This window comes from Schistocerca gregaria, chromosome 8 (assembly GCF_023897955.1).
Source record: "Schistocerca gregaria isolate iqSchGreg1 chromosome 8, iqSchGreg1.2, whole genome shotgun sequence".
NCBI classification, from domain to species: Eukaryota; Metazoa; Arthropoda; class Insecta; order Orthoptera; family Acrididae; genus Schistocerca; species Schistocerca gregaria.
Genome location: NC_064927.1, coordinates 247,838,335 through 247,851,114, shown reverse-complemented (window position 1 = coordinate 247,851,114; position 12,780 = coordinate 247,838,335). Strand labels below are relative to the sequence as shown.

At 38.5% G+C, this 12,780-nt stretch overlaps 1 protein-coding gene across 15 annotated transcripts in view; it reads left to right on the top strand.

The window, feature by feature from the left end:
• The window catches only part of LOC126284122 (afadin), a 995,168-nt gene that overhangs the window by 872,200 nt on the left and 110,188 nt on the right, over positions 1-12,780 (top strand). For all 15 annotated transcript variants that reach the window (XM_049982823.1, XM_049982822.1, XM_049982819.1 and 12 more), the window contains 4 exons: positions 128-400; positions 487-636; positions 1,788-2,048; positions 3,525-3,671. In XM_049982823.1, the coding sequence (XP_049838780.1) occupies positions 128-400; positions 487-636; positions 1,788-2,048; positions 3,525-3,671 (831 nt within the window). The remainder of the gene's footprint in view (positions 1-127; positions 401-486; positions 637-1,787; positions 2,049-3,524; positions 3,672-12,780) is intronic.

Below are 12,780 nucleotides of genomic sequence, written 5' to 3'. Positions count from 1 at the left end.
AAGTTCTTACAAGCATAGTAGAATAGAAACCTGTAAATCAGAAAAGCTACTTTGAACAGAATTAGTAAAAATATCACTACCTGGCTTGTTAGTAACTGTGTCTGCATGTTAATAAATTCTCTTACAGGTCCTACAAGTCTTGGCATCCGCAATGGAGTTGTTGAGGAGATGTAGAGTGAATGCAGCTCTGACCATCCAGCTGTTCTCACAACTGTTCTACTACGTGAATACCTGGTCCTTCAATGCTGTAGTGACGGGCTCCGGTTACTGCAGCCGCGAGTGGGGTCTGAGGTTGAAGTCGCGGCTGGCACAGCTAGAAGTGTGGGCCGAGCGACAGGGGTTGGAACTTGCTGCAGACTGCCATCTCGCTCGAATAATTCAAGCTGCTCATTTGTTGCAGGTAGTTTAGTATTTTATGTCTCTCCAGTTTCACGCTTTACCCAAATTTCATTGATTGAAATTTAATTGTTTGTATCCACTACACAGGCACCTAAGTACAATGCCGAGGATCTCAGTGCACTAGTCTCTACTTGTTTCAAACTGAACTCATTGCAGATGAGAGCATTACTCAGTAAATATCAGCCTGCTCCAGATGAACCACGTTTGACGCCAGAACTAATTGAAAATTGTGTCAGGGTAAGTACCAAAATAACATCTCCTTGCAGATTTTGTTAACAGAGAAGTCCCATAATGAATAGTGAAAGCATGGTTATTTACCCATCAGTTTGTACACATTCAACAATAATTTGATTTTAGGCTAATGAGTACTGGAAATAAGTCTGTCTGTTTACTTAGAAGACTAGAAGTGCAATATCCAATGAAGAATAGGAATCACAGAAGTTATGTATTGATACATGAGAGCTTATTCACTTGATAAGATTTAAAGTTAATAATAGCTAGCATTGCCTTACCATTGTTTCATAACAACATTCTGCAGCTGTGCAATAACAAAAGGCTCTCTTTACAGTCTCAAATTTTATCGCCTAAATATGCTAAATTCATGATGTAACTCATGTCCTCAGTAGTTGCATGGCATTGGTAAAAAGTTTCTGCCTCTTGCAAGACATCATTTATTTGTTTTTCTTTTACTCACAATGTTTCAGCAATACCAAATTCTTTTCATGCACATGCAATTAGTACGGTATCTGATAGCAACTGAAACCTGAACTCATGTAGGTATCTCAGTAATGAAATTTCTTGCAGTATCTTTATAGTAAGAGAAGCTCTGGTAAAATGTAAATCATTTAGACGTAATCAATACCACTCACTAAATAGCAGACATGATCAGTCATTGAGAGGCACACATAAAAGGGAATGACAACTTTGCAAAGTTTCTGTGTACATCGTTTCTGTTCTATTTACATTTTACTTGTATTATATTAAAATATTTTTTTATATTTGTAGTAACAAAGAACAACTGCCTTCAGCCCTGAGGGCTCATCTTCAGATACTTTGACAGTCTACAGCAACTTGACATTTTGTTTAATTTTGGGCCTGGCAATATCACATTGTTATATTGCAAAATGTCACATTATGAAATATCTCATAGTTTTATAAACTTATATTTCACAATGTGATCTTGCCGGGCCCGGAATTTAACAAAATGTAAAGTTGATGTAGACTGTCGAAGCACCTGAAGATGAGCTCCCAGGGGTCGAAATGCTTGTGCATTTTAATAAATCATGATTGTTTTAAAATTATTATGAAAGTAATACAGTCACAGAAGAAACACTGCAATGGATAAAGTTAAATTTCTTATACTGATTGCTCTTTTTTTCTATTTGCAGAAAGCAGAAAGTAATGCTGATGAACTGGTGCGCCAGGACGGACGTGAAATCCAGTTGGAAGAAGAACCTGAACTGAGATTTGCTTTTTTACTACCAGAGGATGGCTACAGCTGTGATGTTGTTCGCGGGCTTCCACAAGGCTTGACGGACTTCTTGGCACCACTCCAGCAAGCTGGTCTTTGTAGGCTGACACCACAGCCAACTTCTGGTGGCCTGTGGACCATATATATGGGGTCCACACCACACCATGACCATGCTGGAGTGAGTATCAGGCTCCAGACATTAGTTTAAGGCATTGAAGATAAAGTTATTGCTCATTTACTTGATGCTATTTTTGTCAATACTTTTGCAATATGACATTAATCTTCGTTGTCATATATCTCCTCTGAACACTTTATTGAAGTGCATAATTGAGCTATGAAATTAAGTATTGTTGTAAAATGGGGGCCATTCAAGTATGAATGTAATTTGTGTTCTGTGACATAGTTATTACGTAACTTCTATATATCTTATGATGATATCACAAGATTCAGACAGATTTCGAGTTGTGACCATTGCACAGAAGGCTTTTGGTATAATTTTTTTTTTTTTTTTTTACAAAGTAAATAATTCCCAGAGAAGTTAAATGAGAAGGAGACATAGCTCTACATTTATTTGTAACACTATGTGGCTGTGGTAAATATAAAGACATGAGCATTGTATCCAAGTTTTTCAATTGATCAAAGAAAAGAAAAAAAGAAACTTAGAACCAGAATAAAAGCATACATGTTTAATCATCAATGGCTTTTTTTGATATTAGTGTTTTTTGAAAGGTATATAGTGCTGAGTAAATACTAATAAGACTCTTTCAACAAACAATGCAGTACCTAACTAGTATGATCATCTACCTGGAAAAAAATGCAACCTATGCTTACAAATGCTTTGGAATATTAACAAATACTACATGATCTGTAAACTAAAAGATTACACTCTTCAGACATTTAATTAAATGACTAAAGGTCCTTAATGCAAAAAGTGCTGAAGTCTGTGGAAATTAGTTATCCTTATATATCACAGTTGTTTAGGATATTCTCAGCATATGAATAACATGTCATAAAAGCAATGGTTTAATAATACACACTGAACACACTGAAAGCTCTAGAAATGAAGGGCACACACACACACACACACACACACACACACACACACACACACACACAGAAGCACGCACGCACGCAGAAAAGTCAAATTGCATTATTAAAACGGCTTGGAAAGAAGTGTAGCAATTTTTAATCAGTGTAATAGGAATAGAATTTAGGATTTGAACTTAAGATATTTTTCAAATGGATATGCTCCTGTAAAATAAATAAATAAAATAATAATAATAATAATAAATTTTGTGTTGAAATTGTTTATTCTTGCACTTATTAAATTTGTGGTGTCTAGAATGTAATTATTTTTTTATGTCATTGTCACATTCTTGTAGATACACTTTTGTTCTTTCATATTGTTCATAACATCCGGGATATTGTATTCTTGCTATAAATAAATAGGTAGTTTGCCAAGTGTTACAGTGTTGCATATATTCATACAAAATTATCGATTTAGTAATTCATTACTGTAGAGCATCTAACAAAGTGATCAGACAAAGAAAGTTAATAACAACTGAAATGTCTCTAATTATTTAGTGGGTTAACAATTTCATTTGCAGTCTTTCTGCTTTCAAAATTTTACTCTTGCAAAATAAAACTGTTTCAGGCAAGAAGTCCAAGTGCTCTCAGCAATCGTTCTGGAGGTTACCCTGCTCATGCACAGCCGCAACATCCTCTGCCAGAACCTGAGATAAAAGTCATCAAACTGAATAAGTCAAACAATGGAATGGGCCTCAGCATTGTAGCTGCAAAGGTCAGTTAAACTTCATTGCTGCTTCTGTTTCAATAATTTCTGAAGCAAAGAAAAAAAGTCATGAGACAGCCACTGTAGACACCTTGCATTAGTAACTAGTACGTAGTTGATGTCAAATTTTACTGATTATAGCTGCAGTGGATTCAGCATTATACTATCCAGCTTAGACAAATTTGCAGAATGCAGGACTGTTTTATAAATTGTCTTATTTATTTTTATATATGTGAGATATTTTCAGTTGCTCATCTTTCACAATCAAACTTTATATGTTTGTATGTATGAATGAGCAAATTTATGCAGATTTCCCTACCTATTAACAACATAAAAGCCCTTACATTGTTATTTCTGTGATTGATTGATGTGGTCATGATCTGATTGGTCAGTGTAATTAGCAGTTAGTTGGACACCAAGGGCCATGGACATTATGGTTACACTGTTCCTCATAACAATAATAATAAGGCAAGAAATGGTAAGATGAATTTTCCATTTACACAACAAAAAATAGTTTTCTAGCTCTTGAAATAATTGCCATATTTTACCAAATGATGTAAGCAACTCAGTTCTCATGAATGATATTTGAAGAGGGTCTGTAGTTGGGAAATGGGTTATGACCCAGTATGTGGTATTATACAAGGAGTGCTCAGTAAATAATGCAACACCTTTTGTTTTCCTCTCCTGAAAGCAGGTTAGTTTTATTCAAGCTTCCAATACACCATATTATTCCCCACTATTTAGGCTACAAAATCCTATTTTTCAGCATAATATCCAATTGATGCAACAGCCGCTTGGCTACAAAATCCTATTTTTCAGCGTAATCTCCAATTGATATGCCACCTTACTGCGAGGGTTGTGTGCCACATGGTACCACTCTATTGCTCAACGTTGGAGCTTCTGTTTCAATAACCTCACCATCATCCACATACTGCTTCTCGTGGAATGTGTCCTTCATTGGGCCAGATTGATGGGAATCAGAAGGCACAAGATCCAAGCTGTGGGTTGGATGAGGAAGAAGAGTCCAGTGAAGTTTGGTGAGTTCCTGTTGCGTGCCCAGACTTGTATTTGGCCATGTGTTGTCATGGAGAAGGAAAATTTCATTTGCATTTTTGTGGTACCTAAAATGCTGAAGTTGTTTCATCTATGCTATGCTGGCACAGTGCACTTCAGAGTTGATTGTTGCACCATGTAGGAAGACATCAAACAAAATAACCCTTCACGGTCCCAGAAGACCATCGCCATGAATCTACGGGCTGAGGGTGCAACTTTGAACTTTTTATTCGGACAAGAGGTGGTGTGGTGCCGCTCCGTGGACTGCCGTTTTGTTTCCAGTTTGAGGTGATTAATCCACATTTCACAGACTGTGACTGTGTTCAACAAAAAATTGTCACACACGAGCCTCATAACAAGCAAGCAATTCCCCACAGGTGGTCATTTGTTGATCTCTATGGTCTTCTGTCAGGTGGTGAGGAACCCTGTGGGCACATGCCTTTGAGTACCCCAACTGGCAGACAAGTGTGTCAGCAGTACCAACAGAGATGTCCAGTTGTGCAGTGAGGTGTTTGATTCTGAACCATCAATCAGTGTGAACGAGTGTGTCCGCACATTTCAGCATTGCAGGAGTCTCATCTCTGTGCAGCCAGCAGGCACACGAGAGATCATACAGTTTGGTGCGATCTTGTTACGATGATGACAGATGTCTTGCTCAATGACTAACTGTGCTTTTGTTCACTGCCAGTTCTACACAGATATTCTGCAAGCACCTATGAATATCTACGATAACCTGATTTTCCAGCAGAAGAAACTCGGTGACAACCGTCTACTTGGAATGCACCTCTGTTATAGATGCGGTTTTGAAGGCTACATATAGCACTACCATCTATTGGAACTTCATGAAACTGTAGGGGCTGAAGCTGGAATATTCCACGATGTCCCACCGCATTTTTTCAACAAACATTGGCTAAGAAAAAAATATGTTGCATTACTTGTTGAGCACGTCCTTGTACATATCACCTTCATGAATAAGCAGGTATTTTTTTATGAACACAGACAAAAGAAAAGTCAACTTAAGAATTACACCTTCTTTCCTGAGCATTGAATAATATTAATAATGTGTGGGACTGCTACGAGATTGACTGCTGAAAGTAACTTTTCCATGCACTTAGATGTGTTAACACTGTTCTGTATTGGGATGTCTTGAAAATTCACTGTGTAAGTTTGTTGTTGATGATTCAGAGCTATTTCTTTAAAAAGACAGTTGACAGATATAACATGCCCAAATTAGCCTATATACAGCCTGAAACAATCTTGTAGACCATTGGTATTAATTCCGTGACTGGAAGAAAAATTAACTGTATAGGATCTGACAGATGTTTTCATGGAGTTGTCTTCAAACTTTAATCTTCATGGAAACTGCTCTTGAATTAGATAAAATGTCTATTCTGTAGGCCCATATTGAGAAGATTATTAAGAATCTTGAGAATGACAGGAAAACGAAAAGATGAGTTTCCAAAGAAACTAACATAATAAATGTTCCTTCCATAGATTCCAACAGATATATCGTCTAAGATGTAGACTAAGTCAGACCTTTTAAATATATTTTCATATACAAACTAATAGAAAATTGTAGCAGACTTGTATACCTTTACATGGTAAAGTCCACAAGACAACTTGTAGGCTGTTCGAACCAGGGAACAGAAAAGGAGGAAACATTACTGTTCCAAAGAGGCGTGGAAGTAAGATATTATTGGGAACTTTCTTTGCACATCTAACAGTCTTGCTAGAAGTCTATCAATGGAATTGAAGAAGTTGTACACTAACAAATCATTTTGATTCCCAATAAATCTTACTTTATTAGTAGATAATTCTTTATGATATTCAGGTAAACCCTGTTACACTTGAATTCGTTATTTCCATTTTCACATACATGCAATTTTATTATTAAATTGAGTGCTGCCATCTGTTCATACTATGTGGGAAGGGTAATGCATTAGCACACCTCAATGCCTATCTTCGTTCATGTTTGCCGAAATGTGAATTGTCAGTTTAGGTCAGCAGAATTGTGAAATTTTGAAGAATGTTGTCTTGAAGAACTAAGCAGTCAATAGTGCATAGAGATATCAACATTATCTTAAATGTTACAAAGAGTTGTTCAATGAATTGGCAAAAAAGACTACTAATTAAACATTTCTTTTCAAAAGAGTATGACACTTCAAATGAATGTCAAGCATTTCAGTTACAAAGGCTTTCCATCTAAGGTCATCTGACATAGAAACTGATCTGGCTATAGCACCATTAGATTCTTCTGTTTCTGATGATCCATAGGCTGTTTAAGAATGTAGCAGAACTTCATGAAAATAATTTTAGTACTCTATTGAGTGTTTATGTTAAATTCTTAAGCGTGTAAATTTTTTATTGAAATGTATTTCAGAAATATGGTGATTGTTATTTTTGTTAAAAATAATAAGAAATGCTGCTGTTTTATACTTAATTTGTGAGAAAATGAGAACCTAACCCATATTTTACGTATAAAATGACTCTTGATTCAAATGAATTCAGTATGCACAGCGATTCCACTGAATATCATCAAAGGCAAGAGTAGTGTCAGGAGTGCCCCAACAAAATGTGATAGGATCACTCTTATTTTCCATATACATAAATGGTGGTGGTGATCTCGCCACTTCCCAAATGATGATGAGATGATGAGGACAACACACACATGCGGTCCCAGAGTGGAGAAAATTCCTGACCCATGAACAATGACAGTCGCCACCTAACCAGTGAGCAGAGTGTCCGAAAACACAGTGAGGGGCAAACATGCAACTAAGATAGAGCAGCAGGAGGAAGTATTCACACACACAAATACAAGCGAGTGTAGACAGAAGTGCACAAGAATACAAACAAGAGCTAACAAGCAGCCGACACTGGAGTCCACATGGCCAAACCAGGAAAGTTAAGACTACAGAGTCACTGCCCGATGCATGCAACACTTACACCACTTGCAGTGGAATAATGGCACTGTCCAATTCTCAGCCACAAACAGCTCCTCATCAGGCATCAGGCATTGCTGTGTAGCTGTACCCTCCTCCCTCCCACAGAGGGGGGAGGGGGAGAGAGGGAGAGAGTGCGCGAGCGAACGACGGTGCCACACACCCTATGTTGGAAGTGGCAGCACCAATCGGTGTCCACAATAAAAGGCGTATTTCCCCTTGATGACATAGATGTTCGATTGTATCTGGAGAGTCATCAACAGATGCAGCCCAGCAGACTAGACCATGCTACTGGTATCCAAGGTTGAGTGGTGTTGCTATGTCGCAGTGGTATACAGCATGGTGAGTGAGAGCAGGTTCCACTGAAAAGGAAACAGATTAAGGATAGGTCTTCATGACAGGACTGACTGCATAGAACGCAAGGAAGGAATGCAGAGCACTGAAGAGGAAGAATAGGCCTCAGGGCAGAAATGAAGAATGGAGGGTCCCATTGAGTCAGAGCCACCAGAACTCGAAGGTGGAGCACCATAGGGGTTCATTGAACAAGTAACTGCTGCAAGCCTATTGACCTCTGATCATGGTTGGCACTGGAGGCAACTGATCCTCGAATCTAGATGGTCCTGGAGGCAGTTGTTCCTTGGAGTCTCAAAGACCAGATGACCACAGAGGCCAGATGCAAATTTGCAATACAGTGTGAGAAAATGGTATCCAAAGACAAATTAGAGAACCTCTAAAAGGAAAAGAAAAAAGTGCATTGTGGAGAATTGATGAAAAAAAAAGATAGAGTAGCACAGAGACTACAACTATGGACAAGAGCAGAGGGCACAATTAAAGGAGATCTGGCTGAGAACAAGAGGGCATATGAGGTCCAGTTCAAAAATGTAATGTTGCAGAGAGGCCAGAGTCAACAGGAGGCGTGGTGCTAATGACAGGACAAGAAATGAAAATTTGGTACTGGTGCCAAAAAGGGAAAAGTTGCAGACTTAATCAGCAATTATAACCATCACTGAGCACGAGCAAGGGTGAAACTTTAGCATGTCATTGTCAAATCTTGGTGGCGCTGGAGTCATGAAAATGCATGATCGTGTTCACAAGTCCTTTATTTTGAGGCAATGGTGAAAGAGGTCCCACCATGGTTGCAACTACCAAATGCAACAGGATAATTGCATCAGGCAGCTGCTGGATTGCAGACAAGACTGTAACACTATAATCATCACCTATTCCATTAATGGTATGAGAATAACGCAAAGAGCTCACATATCTGCAGTGGCCAGAAAGGGAGGAGGAAACAAAGTGAAACTTCACAGTCTGAGTAGGTATATGTGGTATTATTTTGAGACTACAAAATAGACAAATTTACAAAGAACTAGACTGAATTAATAAACTTACCAATATGACATTGCACCCCCCCCCCCCCCCTCCAATGGTCTGGATGCATGCACTTATTCTGTTGAGAAGAGTTCTGTTGAGAGAGCATCTGCTGCAGAGGCAAGCTGGCCTTTAACTGCTGTCATTGGCCCTTGATATCATGAATTCCAGGATAGCGAGCAAGTTGACATTGGAGATGATCCCACACATTTCGTTGGAGACAGATCTGGGAATCTTGCCAGCCACAGGAGTACTGCAGTAAAATGCAGACAGTTTATACACAAACACGCTAGCATTGAATTGTTGAAAAATGGCACCATTATATTGTCACATGAGAGGTAACACATTGGGATGCAGGATATCTGTGATGTACAGTTGTTACATCAGAGTTCCCTCATTCGCTAGAACCTGAAGTCATACCCAATGACATCTCACATCATGATACCAGGAGAAATGGTGCTTTGCATCTCAAAAGGCTTGTAACAATGGACTCTTTGCAGTTCCCCAATGGTGATCATCAAGGCTAATCCAGAAGCGCAATTTATTATTGAACACAAGACATACCATGTGTTAACAGTCCATTTGTGTTACATTGTTCCTATACAATGTATGGTAATTCCCTAGTCCAGCTTCTGCTAGACTTTGACCAACAGTGTGGGATGATACAGAGTGTTGGAGGGAGACCTTTGCTTGTTCTCAGATGGAAGGCACAGATATTAAAGAGTTGTAATGTGCTCAATGCAATGATCTCCCTTGTTGTGGTCAGACAGGGTCAGCCAGAACCTTGCCTATGAGCCCTGTCTACGTTCCCATGCAGTCCAACATCAACCAACTATCACATCAGAACATGCCACAAATTTGCATATTGCATACTTCAAGCTGTAAGGTGCTGATAATGCTGTCTCTCACATGTACACAGCATCTCCATGTCCTTCAAAGAGATAACTCAGTGTCTGATGTTGTTCACACCCCTTATACACCTGCCTGGTGTGTACATGTAGAATGCCAATGCACTCTGGTGGCTGTCGTACCTGTCACAGAGAACTGCAACCGTTATGTACATATCTGTCAGTGTTGTGTATGTGTACTTGACATTCGATCATACCTTTCGGGTGCTTCATTTTCTTGCTAAGTGATGTATACAATATAACATTTCTCAAAATAATTTTGTACCACATTATTCAAAATTGCAGTAACACCAGGCTCCGCCCTAAGCACATATATAGTCATAGTATCACAAAAACCTTGTGCCATACTTTATTGGTTTTGCTTTTCACATAAACCTGACAATTTGTCCTCGAAAACCGCACATTCCTGCACCAACTGTCAAATATTTTTAGCAAAGAAATGAAGAAGACAAACAAGTCAGATAGTGGAAAAAAGGTGTATTTTGAACAGTGGTTCATGATTAGGTGAATTACAAGGAATATGCATTTCTTTGTTGTAGAGGTGCAAATGTGACAAATTTTCTTTGAATCTGTTTTGGCTCATGACTGTTGCAGGAGGAGGATTAGGAGGAATTGATGCTTTCAATCAGTAGTTGCTGATTTTCAGCATCTCCATGAGGCACATGTGAATTATTACTGTAGAAAACACATTACCAGTATACTGATTAGTCTCATATATTGTTTTTTCATCTGTAATAAATAATGAGGAATGATTGATCAGCAAGGAACCAGGAGGCAAATCTGCTGCATGCCATTAAAGACCCCCTTATGCTGTCTGGGGCTCCTTGGCACTAATGGTGATGAAGTTGACAGTTCAGTAGTCTGCGCATTTTCATTTTCTAAACATACAATGAAATTATGATACTTTTTACTCCAGCGTGTGGTGGTTTTTTTCCAGGTATTCATTCAGGTGATACAACTTTTCAAAGATTTCACTACATTATTATTATTATTATTATTATTATTATTATTATTATTATTTCCCCCCTTACTTAAGCATTCATCGACACAGAAATCGATGTCATCAGAATTATCGACTTCTCCTTGTGAACTAGAATCATCAGTTTCTTCTTCCACGGCTTGAAAACATCACTTTCCTTGGAATTTGCCCTGCCAAACTATGCCATGTGTGAGCTGTGGATCAGCAAAGACAGATAGCAGAGGAAAATGGTATGGGACTCAACATTGAGCAGCAACGTGAAAAGTGATGTACAGGTTTTTCAGTTTGAGTACTGCAGGGTAACACAATGGAGAGACCATTCCTTGTGCACTTTTCATTGTTATCAGTAGAAGGCAGGAAGCACAATGGCACCTGTGAATTTTTGTACACAACATGGGCTGGACTCAGGCAGTCTCACATAGAGTTTTTGACAGAAACAGATAAATTAAGACCTCTAATTAAATGAAGCAAGTTTTTGCATCAGCTTTTGCAGCCAGAGTCAGTTTGCATAAAGTTATCGTGTGTCATATTGTTATCCAAACCGGTAGTTTGGATGCCATTGGAAATGACAAGCTAGTGTGATGGATTGAAGTTCCACATTTGAAGGTTTGTATGAGCAATTGTATAATTGTAAAATGGAGCTTCACCATGAATGAAACAATTGGCCTTATTTCAGGGTCACATTCTAGTAGTACTCCTTTTGATTACATGGATTGTTTGGAAAATCAGTAGACATGCATTACTTGTTGTCTATAGAAATTACAACATGCAAGCACACACTTGAAAATACCAAAATTCAACCACAATAGTTTACAATTACTGTCTAAACATTGTTGTTAATTACTGGATGCAAATAAAAATCTGGAAATATCCCTTCCAATAATAAACATACATAGGAGGATGGTTTGAAAAGTTCTGAGAGTCACCACTAGAGGTCAGCATTAGCGGAACGAGTTCTTTACATGATATTCACTGAATTGTTGCCTGTAAACACATGCCGCGTCAATGCTCGTGGAAGTGAGTTGTGGTGATGACGAGGCTCTGTTGTTGTTCCCACATAGTGATTTGCAAAGATGGAAAAAAATCGAGATTCGAGCAGTTATTAAGTACTTTGTAAAGAAAGGTATGAAAACAAAGGACATTCATGTCAATTCTCAGAATGCATTGTGGGACTCTGCTTGTTTATATTCAACTGTTGCCAAGTGGACAAATGAATTTAAATTTGGTCGGGAGAGCTTAGATGATGATCGGTGCAGTGGTCTGCCAAGATGTGTCACTACTCCAGAAATAATTGCAAAAGTGCACAAAATGGTCATGGAGGATAGCTGATTGAAAGTGCATGAAATTACTCATACTTGCCAGATGTCATGTGAAAAGCTTATATCACATTTTAACTGAAGAATTAGAAATGAAGAAATTATCTGCAAGATGGGTGCCGCGACTCTTGACGCTGGATCAAAAATGCACAGGAATGGACATATTGGAACAATGTTTGGCCCTTATTAGGAGAAACAAACAAAATTTTTATGCCAGTTTGTGATCAAAGATGAAACTTCGGTGCACTACTATACCCTGGAGACAAAACAACAGTCAAAGCAGTGGAAACATGCTGATTCTCCACCACCAAAGAAAGCTAAGACAGTTCCTTCAGTGGCAATGGCCATAGCATCAGTGTTCTGGGATGCGAAAGGGATTCTGTTTGTAGATTATCTCCCCACTGGGCAAACAATTACTAGAGAGTATTATGCTAACCTGGACAAATTGTTTCAAAAGATACATGAAAAAAGGCCAGGTTTAGCAGGGAAGAAAGTCATCTTCTATCCAGACAATACGCGTCCACACACGTGCCGTCACCATGACAAAATTACCCG